The sequence below is a fragment of the Nicotiana sylvestris genome, chromosome 11 (genome assembly GCF_000393655.2).
Source record: "Nicotiana sylvestris chromosome 11, ASM39365v2, whole genome shotgun sequence".
Classification (NCBI taxonomy): domain Eukaryota; kingdom Viridiplantae; phylum Streptophyta; class Magnoliopsida; order Solanales; family Solanaceae; genus Nicotiana; species Nicotiana sylvestris.
This window is the reverse complement of record NC_091067.1, coordinates 23,680,911-23,700,624: the sequence shown is the minus strand read 5'-3', so window position 1 is coordinate 23,700,624 and position 19,714 is coordinate 23,680,911. Positions and strand designations below refer to the sequence as shown.

The window sequence follows — 19,714 nt, the reverse complement described above, 5'->3', positions numbered from 1 at the left end:
ATGCTTGCATCAGTGGCCGACATTCGGGGATGAGGCTCAGAAGGTGATCCAGCAGAGAAGGCGGAGGTGGCTGGGTACCCAAATGGGGTAGCAGGATAATTTATGGGGACATTAGACGTTCCACTTGACCTGGAGAATAATTCAGGGAATCCGGGGACGACACTTGGCGGCTCTTTCCCATTATTCCAATCGTCCAGCATTTCCAGCATGCGGAGCCGTAGGATTCTATTTTCCTCCGCAGTTGCGGATTCAGGTGTGAGGACGGCTGAGATTGAGCTCTCCTCAGAAACAGGGATCGTTTGCAATGGAATTTCTGAAGACATTTCCACACTTCCTTTTGACCTGGTGAAGTAAGTGTGAGTACTGCTTCTGGCCCTAACAACAGGTAGTTGAACACTTCTCCTTGACCTCGTGAAATATGAGTGCGAGGCCAGACTTTCACCAAACCAACTGTCTTTTCAAAAACCCTGGAAACTCAACGACAAACGCACGGTTAATTTGTAGCAAATAACAGATAGTTAATCTCACGTTGGGCATGATGCACCTATACAGTCAAGTGGATTACTATATGTTTGCTACGAGAGCATGCGTCATTCCGGCATTTTTCCTCTTATTAGTTTTTCCCCTTCTTTTCTTTTCTTTTTCTTTTCTCTTTTGTTTTTCTTTTATGTTTTTTTTTTGCAGTAAAAGAAATGCGACCGGATCCGATGAGGATTGCCTACGTATCACGATGCCTACGTGAATCAGATCATTACGTAGTTCGAAAAACACAAATGAGCATAAAAGAAACCAACTCTTTATTGTTGAAGCCGTCTATTACAAACTACATTTTGCAAAAGAAAAAAGCAAACTTCGAAAATAAACCTAGACTCAACATAGACTAAAAAAAAATCACCATGATGGGAAAAACAGGCAGAAAGTGCTAAGATACAGATTTGACTTATGAGTGCATTATGGTTTTAAAAATTGGTTTCCGCGGGGCATCGTCCGGCCTCGCCGCGGTCTTAAGCGTGAGATCCCTCTCAAGTTGCTCTAGCTCATGCATAGTCTGCTTAACATAACCCATTACTGCCGAGAGGACGGTAATACTGGACATGCTCTCACATCGTAGACATCGTCTGGTGATGGCATGGGCAATGGCCTTGATCTTATCTCTGGTTTGCTTCTTCTCTACGAGTAGGCGTTTTATCTGATCGCTGCATATCTTAAAAACTTGAGCATCTTGTACATACTGATGCTTCAGTTGTCGTACTTCCAACTTCATCTGGGCTATTGAGTCGTACCAATATCTGCTCTCAGTTTGGAAATCCTTGGCCTGATTAGCTGCTTTGATCTCAAGTGCAGCCATCTCTCTCTTTATTTTAGCAACAGTCTTCTCGTGGTCGCCTTCCAATTGATCCAGGTATCGACGATGCTTATCTGCTCTTGTATCCCACTGTGCTTTGAGCTCTGCTATGACGTTTTCAGATTTCTCCAAACCATCTTGCCATTCTCTGACTTCGCTTTTTAGCCTCTTTATCAGGTGCTCGTCTGATCGACGCCTTGGCTGTTTATCTGCATCTAACCTTATCTATTCGATCTGGGCTCTGAGCATTTCATTTTCTTGAATTAACCTGTTCCGCTCTCCCAGATCGGTAGCAATTTGCACGTTGTGCTCGTATTTCAAACCTTCTATTTGTTGCTTTAACCTGCTGATTTCGGCACAATAGCCTCTTTCCTTTGCTAACCAATCCCAATGCCTTTGCGATGACTCGGTGAAATTCCGGATGTGGGGTCTCTTAGCTGGCCTTTCATGCTCAAGTTCCCTTCTGTACCATGCAAGGTAACCTGGCGCCGTTTCTCCTTTGGCTCGATCCCGCACGCAAGTATCTGATTTCAAATATTGACCCTCATTCCAGATTTGGCGAATCTTTGCTTCTGGGAACTGTCCGTTAGGACTTATCTCAACTGCTTGAGCGCTAAGATCTTCCTCATGAGGTACTGTCTGGCATCTTCCGAACTGTCTCAAAACTCGGCTGGGTGCGTAAGGTTGAATGCTCTTAAGCCCCATCAGCAAGAAATGAGTTTTAGCTGCAGACATATATAGGATCTCATCAACAGGCAACCATCCCAGCGTCCATTGTATTTGGCTGGCAGTAAGAGCTTGAAAGAACGAGGTCCATGCCAGGACTCCTTTGGGCAAAACGATCTTTTTGGTTCTCGTGTAAGATTCTTCTATGCGGGTCTTTTCCGGGGAACCATGGCTCAAAATCTCGGAATGATGGCAGAGGTGCTCGGTCATCCATATCTGTAGGAGCAAGTTACAACCTTCGAAGAAACTTTCCCCAGCTTTACAAGCTGTAAGAGCCCGAAAGATGTCAGATACCACCATTGGCGCGAGAGTACTGTCACTTTGCGTGAGTAAAGTGCTGACGACCCCAGATATCTTCAAATCAATATTTCCATCTTTCCTTGGAAATACCAGAAGGCCTAGGAACATTATCATGAACGCTACCCGTCTGTGCTCATCCCACTTCAGACGAATTCCTTTGCTGCATAGTTTGTTGATCGGATTATTGAATCCCCCCTCATGACCGTATCTATCATATATGAAGCATGGAGTACAAAATCCGGCTGCCAGATCCGGGTTGTGGACTGTCCTAGGTATTTTCAATGAATCTAGGAACCGATGTACCGTGACGACTCTTGGGGCGACCAAGTATTTTTCCCTCAAGGGAAGATCAGTATTCCCGATGTATCCGGCCATTTCTTCCAAAGTCGGGGTGAGTTCAAAATCAGAGAAATGGAAAACATTGTGCGCCGGGTCCCAATAGGTAATCAAAGCTCTTATGATATCTCCCCGGGGCTGGACTTCCAACAGACCCACAAGACCTTTCAGATATTTCTTAACCTCATTTTGTCCTTCAACACCTAGATCATTCCACCATAGCCGTAACTTGACAGGGATTTTGGTCATTATTGAAAAATGTTCATTTTGCATCGTGCTCATCCTGCACATTTATTAAGGTGATTTTAACAAAAATGACTGACTCAAAGTATTTTTACAGAGGGGATCAAGTTTTAAACACGACCTTTAAACACTTCGGGGACGAAGATTTTAAGGCTGTGTGGGTCTATTGGATAAAAGTGCTAAACAAGACCCAAAGGTGGCTGTTTATGTAAAGTCAGCCTTCCGGCGTCCCTTTCGGGAACATTCGGCTATTTATGACAAAACAACGTCACCTGACCTATTTATGACTCTTTTTTAAAAAATTTGACACACATTTTTTTTATTGATTATGGCTATTTTAGCAAAATGGGGTTGAACCCGACGAGGGTTGCCTACGTATCTCACATCCGGTGAGAATCAAACCGGCGTAGTTCGGGCGTACCGTAAATAGAAGAATCGAATAAACCTAGAAATCAAGAATACGTTTTTATATATTTTTTTTCTTTTTGAAAAGAGATAAAGACTAAAGAAAATATTTATTATTATTTTTTTTTAGGAAATATTTGGACTATTAATCTGAATTTACAAAAGGGGTACTACGAAAGAAACAACACATTTTTTTTGAATTATGAATTTTCCGTTTTTTTTTTTTTTTTTTTACTTTTAAAATAAATTCCTTCTCTTTTTTTTTTGATTTTGGAAGTGATAAAAAGAAATTTTTTATATATATATATATATATATATATATATATATATATATATATATATATATATATATATATATATATATTTTTAATAACTTAAACTAAGAAGACAATTTTTTTTTTATTCTTTTTTTTTAGAAAAATTCCGGCGAGGTTTTGACAATACTTGAACATTGGTTTTATTTTTCCAAAATAAGTAATTATCTCCCTACGCTGCTATTTCCCCCCCCCCCTTTTTTTTAGAAACCGGTCAGCATGCGGAACCGAAGCTAATAAATGCACAAAACAAATAGGATGCAGCAGGGTGGTCTTTTTCGTTTCAGGTTGCCTGTCCTAGACGGACCCAACCCCTGTGTTGAGTCCCCTAAGTCAAATGCAACATGATGCAAATAAGCGTTCCTACTAGGGATCCGGCATGAAGTCAAGTTATTCTAGGTTCGTAACCTGGGTATTTGTTCTAGACTGTGTACCCGAGCGGACAACTCGAGTCGAGGAGGGGGCTACGTACCGGGGACCCGCGAGATCGTCCGGCTTTGTAACTTGTCCGACCTCTTTCTTATTTCAGGTATTGACACTAACAGAATAGGGAGTCTCGACCAGCGAGCTTCTCCCCGGAAGTAAGAAGAGAAAGGTTTCGGCACAGTTTATATACAGTTCAGATAATATCAAAGCGGTAAAAGACAACATTTAGCACGTTATGCAAAAACATGTAATAAAGATCAGATAATAAAGCCAAATATAACAATTATTCTAAGCTCGAATTCTTGAACCCTGAACCAGTGGTTCTGGGTTTAATCTTCCCCAGCAGAGTCGCCAGAGCTGTCACACCTCCTTTTTGCGCGCCCGCCCCGAAGGATAAATGCGCGGGTGGAGTTTTTCCAATTTAAGTGACAATATTCGAAATGGGATTATTTAGTTAATTCAGAGTCGCCACTTGGGAAAGGTTTGGTTTTTGGTGTCCCAAGTCACCGGTTTTATCTTGAATCCCAAATCGAGGAAATTTTCGACTTTTCCAAATGAAGTCTGCGAACCAGAAATTCTAAGCAAGGAATTCTGTTGACCCGAGGGAAGGTGTTAGGCATCCTCGAATCCCGTGGTTCTAGCACAGTCGCTTAAATTGTTATAATGGCTAAATATCTGATTTAAATACATGTTATGGCTTACGTGCTTTCATTAAGTTTAAACCGCTTTTATTATTATCATTTATTTTTATAGAATTACAACGTCGTGAAAATGTATCTTGAACTACGTCGCAATCAATGCACCCGTAATTGTTAAACACATTTCGACTCCATTGAGATTTGGATTCGGGTCACATCAATGCGCACCCAAGTTTAAGAATGTAATTTATTAAAGGCGCGCCTAAAGCAACTAGCGCATTGTTATTTTGGGAAGGCCGTAAAATTCTCTGAAACGGCCTATCCTGAATTCTAAACATTTATTATGGTTATTTATTGAGGGCCCCGCGATTTACATCTCATTTGGCGAGGCTCGTCTCATTATTTTAGAAGGGTATCCTATAGTGACTACATTCCTACCACGTTTGTCTTTAAAAAGAAAAATGATACCGAACTTTACTTGTTTGAACAAATACAGGCTGAATCTTTATTATGTTTGCCGAACCTAAATTTGTTTGATTACCTGATTGATTGTTCATGAGGTGAGAGTTACCTCATGCTTTGTCTTCATCGAGTGAATACGCTTATTAATTTGCTAAGTGAGATTGCAAGCAAACTAACAACATATACTGAGTTATATTTAACGACCTCCAAGTTTTATTTTTAAACTCTAACCTATTCGAAATTGATGAACGAAATTGGCTGTTTGTTAGGAAAATTACTACTAATTGAACTCAAAACGACTATTAGTTTTCCTCAACAGTCATCGCATTATTTCGAAATAAGGAATCTATACCGAGACCCGATATCAAACTTATATCGGAACAAATAATCTGACAGGAGAGCTGGCATTCATAGCCAGACTCTTAATGTGACTGCATGAAAGTTTGTTTGGGATACATTTATCCCAGATTTAGTACCACAGATTTGTCAATTCAGTGGCCTAGGCAAAATACATACAAGTGCTTGCCATGACTCTATGTTATACAGTCATAACTAAGTCAAACAGAGTGTTATACTGAACTGAATGTATACTAAATCAAACATACTGTCTGTCATACTGTCATTACTATTGAACAATGCTATCTAATAGTTCATCTCAAACAGAATGTATGTTAGTCTATAGAGAATGTTTGCAGTTTGCAGTTAAACAAATACAGGCCCAACTAACATTCAACCTATTTTTAACACCAATGTTATAACATAAACAGATGTTCATTCTTTATTTCTGCTTCAACTTCAAACTTTCAACAATACATGGTTCAGAGGTTGTGTACCTGGAAATATTTGACAATTGAAGAAGAGGACGATCAGCAGAGTAACAATGACAACAAGTGCAGCAGCAGTAACAAAATAGAAACAAAATCCCAGTGCGAGATGCAGCTGGAGCCAATGAAAAATGGCAGAATGTGGCAAGTTCCCAGTAATATGACTCAGAATTTAAGCAAAACAGATCTGAGAATGCACTGATGCTACACACAACTAAAAATCTCAAACAGAACTCAAAAGAAATCGAGATGGGACAGTGAAATCCAGGCCAGATGAGAATCAAGACAAAGAGGAAAAATGCAGTTCCTCTTTCCTGTGTTATGCCTCTCTCTACCTATTTCTGTCTGTGTGTGTATATACTATCCTTTCCCTCTTCTCAGATCTCCTAATTATCTCTATTATCCGATGGTATCCTTTCTCCTCTAATCTCTTATATCCTCACAGTGTGTGTGTTTCTCCCCTCTATCTGTCAGGTCAGCATCTATTTGTATGTATTTCAAGCTTTCAAAAAAAAAAAACTCCTCACAGTATGCTTCCCTCCCTCCCTGTGTTTTCTTTTTCAGATTTCTAATCCTCTCCTCTTAGTCAGATGTCTGCCCCCTTTTTATAAGCCTTAACACTACCCCTTTTAACAGCCTGTTTAGAATGTCACCATACCCCTCCCATGTGCCTTCCATTTTCAGATTCCAATTGGCTAATTAAGTATGAACAAAACCCATGATATTCCCTGGCAGACTCACTTTAAGTAATGTTTATTATTTTTGAGGTTAAAGTAGAGTATGGGCAGCAGAATGTATCTGACAGCATATGCTGTCAAATTATTTAAAACTTAACAAGACCTTTATGCAGGCCACAAGTTGTGCACAAAGCACATGAGGTGCACCAATGCACATGTTGTGCACAAGTGCACATGCCCTCCAATTCAGAACTTAAACCAAACATCCCTTTTACATTACTGATCCAAATCAACAGCTATAAGTAAACAAAACTGGTTCTTAATTGATTCAACAAATGCTTAGCAGAAGTAAGTCGATTTGTTATTGTTCGGACAGTTGAAACTAATTGACGACACATGTCGACTCGACTATATTAGCATTAACATACACAATCGTAGCCAAAAATCAGACATTTAAACAGTATCGATACATGGTTCGAATTATACTGACTAAGCAGAAATACACTCGAGGAGTCAACTAGTCAGTCCAAACTTGAAAATCAAACTAATTGCACAACAAATACATATGCCTTATCAGAATAGGAGGGGGGGTTCAGACAAACACAGAGGTTCAGGTAAAGTGGACAAACAAAAGTTGATAAAATTAAAACAAATATGAACAGGCTTTTAAAACAAATCACACGGACTAAAACAAGTAAATGAAAGAAAGCAAACTCACCTTAAAACTCGAAAAATCAAAAGTTTGAGCTCGGATTTGGACAGACCTTTCTTAAGGCTGAACGGACTTTAATCGAAGTGTTTCTCAGATGAGAAACACTTCGATTAAGGTCCATTAGACCTTAATCCTTTGGTTTGAACAAAACAACGGACCAGTGACGAGGAACCCTAAGGTTCGAAAACCAGATCCGGGATTCATGCTTCCCTGGTCAGATTCGGACCAAACCAAGTATGGTTTGGTCACGAGGGGGGTCTGGGGAGTGTCTGGTATGAATTTAAGGCAGCTCGGTGTAGATTAGGTTCCGACTCGAATCTTCAAATGAAGATTCGAGAAGGTGGGATAGGATTCGAGGTGTGTGGTTGGTAGATTTGGGTTCAGGACGACATGGGGGTTCTATGGTGTTAGGGGCAAGGTCACCGACGTCCATGCCGCCGGTTTTCATGGTGAAGAGTACAGGGGCGGCTCTAGGGTTTGGGGGTTCTGGTGAAGACGACGAGGCTGGGGTTCGGATAGGGGGGCAGGGTAAGATTATGGGCTTATATAGTTAGTGGGTAGACGGATCTCAACCGTTAGATCAATCAAGATCTACGGTCTGGATCTGATGGCTTAAGTGGAACGGTGTCGTTTCGAGGGTAAAGGGTTTGGGTTGGTCCGGGTGGAAACGGGTCGGGTTCTGTTCGTGGGTATGAGAAATGTGATCTTGGCCATTGATCAATCCGAGATCAACGGCCCAGATCAACCTGTATCAATACGACGTCGTTTGGACTCTCTGGGCATCAGCTGGACTGGACCGGGCAGGCTTGGTTTGGGTATTGTTTGTTTGGGCCAATTTTAATAAATTGGCCCAATCCGGAAGAAGAAGGGACCTTTTCTTATTTTTATTTCTTTTCCTTATTTATTTTAAAAACAAAACTAAGCAAAAAATCAAATTAAAAATTAAATACACACTCAATACAATTATTTGCACACACACTAAAATATTTCAAAACAGGTAAAATCAAACAAATCAAAATTACGGACGAAGATGCCTATTTATGATTTTCTATTTAACGACCGGATTACGGTTCGAATTATGCATGCCACACACATTTTGTATTTTGTTTTAAATAAATAAATAAATAAGAAAAAAAATAAAAATGGGCAAAAGTCACAAATAAATCAACAAAGTGCCGCACAGAAATCCGAAAATTGTACAGCAGGGCCAATTATTATTATTTTTTATTTCTTTTGGAGCGATTGTCGTGCGAAACAAAAATCACGTGCTCACAGAAGTGATAATAATAATGAATTAAAACTATTATTACAGCACAGTACAAAATATAAAAAGAAAGTTTCTAGCCAAAGATGAAAATAACTTCAAAATAGTATATATATATATATATATATATATATATATATATATATATATATATATATATATATATATATATATATCAAGCTTCATCAACTATCCCAACAAAGAAATTACTCCATTACTAAGTAATCAAAACTAATTTAGAACAAAGAACTTATGAAGGAAAATTATTCTTCTAAAAGAAAGACAACTAGTAGAAAATACTAAAGACAAAGAGAGAGACCAAAGATTAGTTTTCTCCCGTAAGATACACTTTGCACAATACATTATGAGTGTCTATTTATAGAAAATGTGTAGCAAATGTGAGATGATGTTGCAACTTTAAGTTTTGAAGTCGTGACTTCAAAAATTGATGTTGTAAATTCAAGACTTCATGTTGTGACTTCAAAATTTGATTCACTCTTGTTTACCACGTGCATTGCTCTTTTTCCTCCTTGTTTTGCTTGTAGTACTCTTTCCTCAATTCAACTTTCCTCTGCAGAACTTGTTAGAAAATATAGGAGAATCGAATATATTTATTCATGATTTATTTAAAAATCCTTATTTATACGTATGAAAATACATGAATAATTTATATTCATCAATAGGAGATTACTCAAATAACAGGGTTCAACATAGGTGAACTTCCTTTTCAATACTTAGGTGTCCCATTAAGTACAAAAAGGCTATCAGTAAACCAATGTCAACCATTGCTAGACAAAATTCTGGGGTGAATTAAACAGTGGACAGTGAAGTTTCTGAGCTATGCAGGAAGACTACAATTGATCAAAAGTGTACCTATTGCTATACAGTCTTTCTGGTCACAGATTTTCCCCTTGCCAAAGAAGATCATTCAACAGGTTGAAGCCATTTGCAGGAAATTCCTATGGACTGGTGATACTAGTTCGAGCAAGAAGGCTTTAGTGGCATGGAACAAGCTGTGCAGGCCTAAAACTAAAGGAGGACTGAATGTCACAAACCTCAATACATGGAATAGGGAAGCTCTGCTGAAACATCTATGGAACTTGGGCAAGAAAAAGGATAAACTATGGATCAAATGGGTGCATGCATACTATATAAAAGGAAGTGAACCATAGGAAGTTGATGCAAAGAAAGCTTCTTGGATTGTAAGGAAGACACTACAAGCTGGAAAATACTTGACCGAAGCAGGTTTGGACACAAGAAGGGTAATGCAAACTGATTTATTTTCCATTAGAGGAATGTATAAGTAACTAAGAGGGGAATTTCTAAAGGTGAGCTGGAGTCGATTGCTGTGCGATAACAGAATCTGTCCAAAATGGAAATTTATTATGTATTTGGCAGTGCAGGAGAATTTATATACAAAGATAGACTGATAAGATGGGGAATGCAAGTAAGTCCAGAATGTCCAGTGTGTGAGCATAAGATGGAAAGTCACAACCATATCTTCTTTACTTGCTCTTCTCAGAAGATGTTTGGAGAAGATTACTAAAATGGATGGATATCAGTCGAGAACTAAAAGGATGGGATGAGGAGATCAAATGGATAATAGAACAGGTGAAAGTCAATGGATCCAAAACCATGTTGTACAGGCTGTGTATGACTGGAGCAGTGTATCACATATGGATGGAAAGAAACAGAATGATCTTTCAGAAGATTAAGAGAAGCAGTGAAGATATTACTAGACAAATAGTTAGAGACATTCATTGTATAGGTCATAGTCATAGTAGATTGAGGAATAGTCCGCAAAAGCTCAACTATTATCCTTAGAGTATGCATTGAGGAAGAGATGTTACTAAGTTTGGGGATGCATGTCCAAACTTAGGAGATATACTTGTATATATTTACGTGGAAATAAAGTTTAATTACCAAAAAAAACACAGTGCTTTAGTGATTTTTAGTATTTAAATTTTACTTTAAAAAGATAATAAATAAATGTGAAATTAAAACTAAATGTTAGATGATGTAACCCTTTCAGGTCCTTTTCTTTACTCTTCTTTTATTACAAGGAGGGAAAATCGCTTTTTTCAAAAATTACAAAATCACATTTCAGAATTTGACACATGTGCCTCGAACTCACCAAATAATAGACCCTCAAAAAATAAAATTAAAAGAATAAGAATGAGGTGCCAAGCAATTGACAAAAAGTGACACCAAATCTTGAAGATATTAAATTTCATGGACTAGAGTCTAATCTTGCTAAGCTGAGCTGATAATTTGTTGGGTACTTAAAATCAAATTAAAGTGCCTAACACGTCAACGAGAGGGACAATTTAATAGATTAATTAGTCTTAATTAAAAATTGTGATTAGACACATTGTACAAAAGTTGAAGAAATAATCATGTCATAAGGTCAATGTCAATGACAATTTCTTCTGATTAGGGTTAGTTTTGACTAGTGCTAATGGTAGTTAGTTCAAATGACAAGACATTACTAAGTTTTATTCTTATAAATTTCACTAAAAATATAATGTATAAATAAAAGTAAAAAGTGTTGCTTGAAAATGTTAAGCAGCAGTTATAATATGATATTACGAATATCAAGGTTTTGATATCAAGTCTTTCGGGGAAAATAACTCTATATTCTTGTAAATGTACAAACTTCTACCTCAATGAAGGTTAAATATGAAGCCTCAATTAAACTTTGGAAATCTCAAGACCTTAGCCTCAATTTCATTAACACTAAGATAGTATGTATATTAATTTCTTATAGACTCATTTGATTTTCAATTGTTGATAATGTCTATCTGTCTAACAGAAATAACGTAAAAAGGGTTATCATTACTATATCAATTTCTCAAGCGCACTCACACACAAGTATACATACAGACACCCATGCACGCGGGCTCAAACATCGTCAAAGAGTAATTTTTATGCAAAATAGTATAAGAAGGTTTAGGGTCATAAATTTTTGTAATTAAAGGATCAGTGATGAAAGTATGAACTTATGACAAATTCTTAGTTTCATATACAATAACTATTTAATATTTTTTGCCAACACATATGTAATTTTTTGGCGGGATGCTTGTGCTGTAATATTAACTAGTATTAGTACCCGCGCGATGAGCGGTGAACATTAAAAGGACGTAATTATAGTATATTGGTATTTATATCTTAATTATAATATCACATCAAAAATCATGTTTTAATATATAAATTATATTTTTTTGTTGAGGTAATTTATTTGAAATACTCAACTAATATCATATATTTATTCTCCAAGAAGAGTCATCTCATGGGAAAATCAGCTTGAAATATTGATTTACCTCGTTGTTTAGCTTATATTCGCTTCTAACTAACTAAAAGATGAAACTAAAAACTATAAAAGTTTTATCGATAATTTCTTAAACTCTCAAACATCTAATTTTTAGATGAACACGAAGTTAAGATATTTCCCTCTTTCTGGAAAGCTATCTCGCCTATCATTCGTTTTTCTTGACCACATGAATTAGCACTTAGGTAGCAACTCCATTGAGAAGTGTTTAACAACGCAACTGGGACAACCTATCCTTTCATAATTGTATATATAAATTAGCTCTGTCTATTAAAGCTTAAATATATAAAAGGAGTCAAGGAATGGTACACCGTAATTATTTTTAATCTAAGAAGTTCAGATCTTTCAGCGGAATTCTTAAACTCGAAAGGCACCATGTATCCTTCTCCCTTATCTTTACGAATTCATATTCTTCACATCAGTTCAAATCCCTGAAAGTAACAAAAACATGGAGAGAAAGAGAAAAAAAAAGGTGTATGCGAGAAAACATGAAATTTGCAACGCAATGAACAATTTTCTAAAATGAATTTTCACTATTACTTTATCTAAGCAGAGGTGGTAGAGAATTATATCTGAAAAATTTTATTATTATTTTTCAACATGCAGTTCCTCTTCTTTTTTCTTCTCTAGATAAGATCGAGGCTGGCAACACCATTATACATATGTAAGATATTCACAAGCTCTCTTTATGAAAGTGATTATCTTTACGGTTTCAACATATTCAGAAATTATTTTTTAGCAAGATAAATCGAAACATATTCAATATGTGTTCTTCCATTTTTTCAATTCTTTCTCTTTCATCCTTTCTAAATTGATGAAAACAGTAGAAAGTTTGTAAAGTGTATATAAAGATATATCTTCTAATTTACCATCCAAAATACAAAAAAATAGGAAGGCTAAAAGATATATAGAAAATTCAAATATTGAAGTAAGGAAGATCGTATATAACAACAGAAACTTACCTGAAAAAGAAATGCGCTGCCCTTGTTTCTTATGTCACTATCTAGTTTTCTGCAATTACCAAAAGGCTAAAAAGATTAAGTTTCGTAATTAGTTAATAGGAAAAAATATGCAGTCAGCTCCTTGATAAATATTTCAATCAAATGATGTCATGACCTAATCCCCAAACCCGGTCATGATGGCGCCTCTCGTGAAGACAAGGCCAGCCAGAACAAAACAGAACACCTCTTTTAAATAGTTAATCATCATAAATAGTAATAACCTATAATATAATCCTCATAAGTTGCGGGATGTAACGATAATAACAGCAAGAACCATCCCGACACAGCCCAAACCGGGGTGTCACAAGTCATGAGCTACTACAGAATCTGCTATAGGTCTACAAAGTACGAAATCCGATACAACAGTTTGAAGAAAACATAAATGATAGAGGATAAGAGAGACAAGGGACTGCGGACGTCAACAACTACCTCGTAACTCCAAATCACTGCCTAGCATGGAAGGAATCGGCGCTCAGGTGCGGACTCTGCTATACCTGAATCTGCACACATGGTGCAGGGAGTAATGTGAGTACTCCGACCCAGTGAGTACTAACAATAAATAATGGCTGACAGTAAGAAATCACGTAAAGGCACTAAGCAGTTCTATATCAAAACAGTAAAATCATTTAAACATCGGTGAATAAGGAAATCATGTGAAATTCTTTTAACCAGGTAAAACAGATGTAATCAGTATAAATCAGCTCCTCAAGCATTTTAGTTCATCTATTCGTTCTTATCCTCAGTTCTCAATTCATATACTTCTTACGATAACCGAATCAAAATATATATATATATACTACTGCGGCGTGCAGCCCGATCCGCATATCGCTGTGGCGTACAGCCCGATCCATAATAATAATAGTCGACTGCGCTCACTGGGGGTGTGTAGACTCTGGAGGGGCTCCTTCAGCCCAAGCGCTTTATAATTGCTGCGGCGTGCAGTACGATCCATATAAGTAGTTGCTACGGCGTGCAACCCGATCCATAATGTATATATATATATATATATATATATATATATATATATATATATATATATATATATATATATATATATATATATATATATCTGTTGCGGCCCGCAGCCCGATCCATATCATATAAAATGTCCTCACTATTGAGTCCTCGACCCCTCTCAATCATTTAAGAAACACAGCCTCTTGGGCATAATGTACGGTCGGGATCTCGGCCCTCATATCTCTTCCTATTTATGATTAACATTTCAAAAATTTGGTTCATATCATTCTTAAACAATTGGAAACATGACTGAGGATATAAATTCTTTAACAAAGTAAGTGAGGAAAACCAGTCAAAAATCCCCTAAGGGTTTTACAGGTCGGCACAAGGCCCCAAGCATGGCAACAAGCCCAATTCACAACAATAAAGTATATGTCTCAATCAAAAATGTAGTAAAATATCATTCGGGATGGACCAAGTTCCAATCCCCATAGGATTGAACCCCACGCTCGTCACACAACGTGTATCTCAACTTAGTATAGCACTACGTTGTGCAAATCCGGGGTTTCAAACCCTCAGGACATCATTTAAAATTATTACTCACCTCAAACTGGCCAAAACTCTAGCTCGCTATGCCCTTGCCTCTCAAATTGGCCTCAACATGCATCGAATCTATCCAAAATCAGAACGAATAGGTCACAATATGCTAAGGGAACAAAGCCCAAGCGAAAACATTCGAAAAATATCGAAAATCTCGAAATTAGCAAAACCCGAGCCCCGGGCCCACGTCTCGGAATCGGGTAAAATTTACATTTTCAGATTCCTCATACCCTCACGAGTCTAACCATACCAAAATTATCCAATTCCGATACCATTTGGTCCTTCAAATCATCATTTTACATTTTTGAAAGGTTCCACAATTTTCTTCCCAAATTCCATCTCAAATCACGAATTAAATGATGAATTGAGTGATAGATTCATTTACTCTAACCAAATCTGAGTTAGAATCACTTACCCCGACCAATTTCTTGAAAAACCTTCGAAAAATCGCCAAAATCCGAGATCTCTAGGTCAAAATATCAAATAAAACCAAAAACCTCGTATTTATAGAGTACCCCTCGAATTCCGACACCGCTGACCGCACAAAAATGACCGCAACCACGCAGGTCTTGCTCTGCAGGGACATGCTTTAGTATTTTGGCCATAACTTCCACTACAAATGTCCAAATTGCAATATCTTTACCTTTCTGGAAACTAGACACGAAGGGCTACAACTTTCGTTTTTGAATCACCTCAAATTCCTTGTGGGTCAAAAGATATGAGCTTCCAAAGTTGGACCGACGACCTGCAGGTCTTCATTTCGCGTGGACCGCGCAGCCGCGCCCAGCGCAAAAAGGGTCGCGCCCCACGCACCAATGACTGCCCCATCCATTTTCTAAATTCCGGGATGTCCGTACTCGCTCAAAACTCACCCGAAACACACCCGAGGCCCTCGGGACCTCAACCAAAAGCACCAACGCATCCTAAAACATTTTTCAACCTCGTTCCAATCATAAAAACACTTCAACAACACCAAAAACCATCAAATTACCTCAAATTCGAGCCTAAGTTCTTCTAAAACTTCCAAAACACGCATTCGATCAAAAACCTAACCAAATCACGTCTGAATGACCTGAAATTTTGCACACATATCCCAAATCACTTAACGGAGCTACAACAACTCTCGGAATTCCATTCCGACCATCAGATCTAAATCTCACCTATCAATCGGAAGTCGCCAAAATACTAACTTCGCCAATTCAAGCCTAATTCTACACCGGACCTCCAAAATTACTTCCGGTCACACTACTAAGTCACAAATCATCCCCCGAAGCTAACCGAATCACCAAAAATCACATCCGAGACCTCTAACTCAATAGTCAACATCCAATTGACTTTTCCAAAATAAGCCTTCCTTAAAGAGACTAAGTGTCTCATTTCCTATCAAAACCAATCCGATTTAACTCTAACACACTGAATACCGATAACGAAACATGAAGAAGCATAAAATGGGAAAAACGAAGCGGTTCTCATGAGACGACGGGTTGGGTCGTCACATCCTCCCCAACTTAAACAAACGCTCGTCCTCGAGCGTACCCAGAGTTATCCTAGAAGCCAACCAATAGCTGAATGACCTTACCAAGAATATACCCGGGGGTGATCCCATGTCACCCTATCTCGCATAGGTCCGATAACACAACATAGCTGACATTTCACAATCCATCTAGTCCATAAACCATAGAACCACATTGCACTTTCCGAAATCATACACAAGATCCGATCCTCACATCTATACTCAGAATAGGCCCGAACCAGCTGTAATAACCCTCAATCATATGATATACTACATAACCCAAACACTCGAAACAATAACTTCTATTCACAGCAGTTGCCCACAGTGCCCGAATACCGATAGGAAACCTCTTATCAACTAAGGTCTTATTCCAACACTTTCATATACTGCCAACGATACATGAAACACGCAATAAACCATAACCATTTCTCACATCAACCACTCATGAAGCCACTTCCCTTTTGACTAATACTACAACAAGTTTCTAAGCCGAACCTCGATATTATCCTTCTAACAAGCTGAAATCAAATCTGTTCGTATTCATTAATGACCCCAACGATCACCTCGAATCCAATACACCACTCTGGTGATATGACACCTCAATACAGGCCTAAGCGACAACTTGCATAATACACGCACCAATAAGAAACAGTCTGAACATACTTAAATCATAAAAAAAATAACTCAAACGAAAGAGCTGTACCTCAAGCTCATCAATACCATCACAACACAAGGCTGAGACTCCGTCTCACATAATATAAATAGAACACTGAATCCACCCTAAAAGGTCATATCTCCATGTGGCCTCGCTACAACGTGCGAACCTATTCAATCACTGTTATACATGAAACACCTCCGGTCACTATGCTCAAAATTGACAGCCACACACAATTTGATGTTTGAAACCAAAGTAGATCATTACACCCATGGTGAAACAAGTAGCATATACTATGCAACCCGATAGGACGTAACTGGTACGCCATCCACTGAGCAACACCCAATTATTCTTCCGCTCGACTTCCACCTATGAACCCCAACAGAATCGCACCATATGTGCCCATAACCAATAAATCATAACGTCTCGCAACATAGAAGGCAACTCACGGACCTCCCGACCACTAATAAGCTCAATAACGGTCGAGTCAACCTAACCCTCAACGATACAATTCGGAGCCAATCGAGCCGACTCAAACTAGAACACGCATCCACATTAGCCTGCCAACGAACTCCTTACCGAGGAAGCCTGAAGTTGCTTCTTCCACTACCATAACTCCTGCCGGAGTCATACGATACGGTGCCGGGCACCAAATCAATGCCGAAATCCACGGCGACATGCCCGGCCATAAGAAACACATTCGAAAAGTCCCTCAACATCAGAACTGAATCAATGATGGCAACCTCTGCACTGACATCCATCACGAGGCCCAAATAAGAAAAATAACCCTTCCCAGCCGTCCGCTGATTCTTCGAAACATAAACCACTCTACTAAAGCATACTCCGACGCACCTCGCCACTCACCTTATGGCATTTCCGGCATAGCCCATAGCGCAATAATCCATAATAACCCAACACTGAGAAATCCAGTCTAAACCCCGATATCATATCCAAAATCTGATATACCAGACAAGGAAGGGTCCACTCGGGCCCCCAAATCCTGATAGTCGTTACACACAATCCACAATCACAACATAGCCTGAATATGAGAACTTCTGTCTTCAAATCCACGCGGCACATAAATCACCACATCATATCCCAATTTCGCCGTCCGAAAGCATACCACACCTTAATACCCAATAATTCCACGATAGACTCTAAAATTTCCCTGTACTACCAAGCCAACCCGAATATCACCAGTCGATCTAACAAGAAAGTGCCGCAATACCACCGAAGTGCCATCCATTTAATCACATTGCCCTTTTTCTGAAACATATACTCTTGTCAAATCACTTTCAAATAGCAGTACCATTTTCCTTGATTATCTGAGGCTACCCACTGCCTAAGTGTTTTATGAGCTTCCTTTCTGAACTGAACTGTAACCTAACACACGCAAGTCTCGGTCCTCCACAACATACCGCATATAACATACCATCCGAGGATACATGAAAACCTTACCTCCCTTCCGGGCCACAGACATCTATGCACTCCCCTAGTCAAGAACTTCCATCGATCCCATCTAGAAGAAAAATCATTACACATCCCATGTCTCTCATATTCATAGGAAATGTACCTCTTCAACCACGGTAGAAATCAACAAGAACTCTCTCAATTTCGTTTGCATAAATTAAACTGCCAGGACGGAATCCTTCTAACTCGACCAAGCTAAGCAAGCCAACAAAACCCAAGAGCATTGCTGCAAAATACTTGTACGAACTCATTACCTCGAACACATACCAAGAACTAATCATACCTTTACCATGTCGATCCGGTCTACTATCAAGCTTCTCCATCTCTCTAAATTTCCTTCTGATACATATTCAACTTGATATTTCTCCTTGCTGTAGCACCACAATTCCTCAACCTAGGCTTACCACACGAGACCCAAGCATAAGACCACACCGTCTAAGACCCATAAGCCACTGAATCCTCTCTCAATTATTTCCAGATATACCACATTCCAACATACTTTACTCCGAAGAACTTCCTGCGAATCTAAATCCGTTACCTTTACTTTCTAGATACTAATACATAGAATCCCATAATTAACATAAAAATACCACAAGTCTGGACCTCTTATAATGGAGACTCGATTCCTAATCACATATGCTACTTTAAGATACCCCATTGTTACATGTAGAATCTTGAACACATTAGGACCATTTTCGAGTGTCATTCACTCTATTCAACTTGTATTTAGCCTGCTCAACTAACAAAACTACTTGTGCCTCATTAGCACTCTGACACCGTAGGATACGACCTTATCCCAATACAATCGAGCATCTTCCTTCTCTATACGCTGAGCATTCTTTACAACAGCTTAAGACATCCTATTATTTTCATACATCTACGAAGCACCATATAACCTTTATTAAAATTTTCCTTCACTCGTGCCATCTTCGGCTCAATTTCCACTCGCCAGCATGCCTCAATTCAAAACCAACATAGCAACACCACCGTACAATCAGCTGACCAATAGCAAGCTCCCCAACTTGGCTCGAAGTCATAGATCATAACACACAATACTCATAACGCATATACTCCACTGCTGCCTTAATACCGTAGTGAGATTAAACTCAAATCGTTTGTAAGTTTGTGAAAACACAAATCATCTAGTACCTTTAACTCTTCGGCCGATCTCGCAATGGTTAAACTCACTCTCTTATGCGGCCCCAAAATTTCAAACTTCAACACTTACAATTTACTGGCACATGAGATCTTCTATCATTCACATAAGGATCACACCGCCTCAGCACACTTCGCGGGAGATAACCCACCTGCTTTGCCTCAATATAACCTTTTCGTATACCTTCCACTGCTATAAGCATTACGCAATCACTTGATCTTCTTGAGTCTGTACTCATACCGCACATGAAATTTACTTCACTCTCAACTAGGAGACTTAAAAAGATTTTTCACACGCCTATAATCTCAGAACTACACTTCCACTCACAATGGAAATCATACACTTAGTAGTCCATCTATCAT

At 38.6% G+C, this 19,714-nt stretch overlaps 1 protein-coding gene across 1 annotated transcript in view; it reads right to left on the bottom strand.

Moving 5' to 3' along the window:
• LOC104217216 (uncharacterized) overlaps positions 1-1,348 on the bottom strand; it is a 36,138-nt gene extending 34,790 nt beyond the window's left edge. Inside the window, exon 1 of the mRNA XM_070161000.1 lies at positions 1,070-1,348. Coding sequence (XP_070017101.1) covers positions 1,070-1,348 — 279 coding nt within the window. The remainder of the gene's footprint in view (positions 1-1,069) is intronic.
• Positions 1,349-19,714: the final 18,366 nt, after the last annotated feature.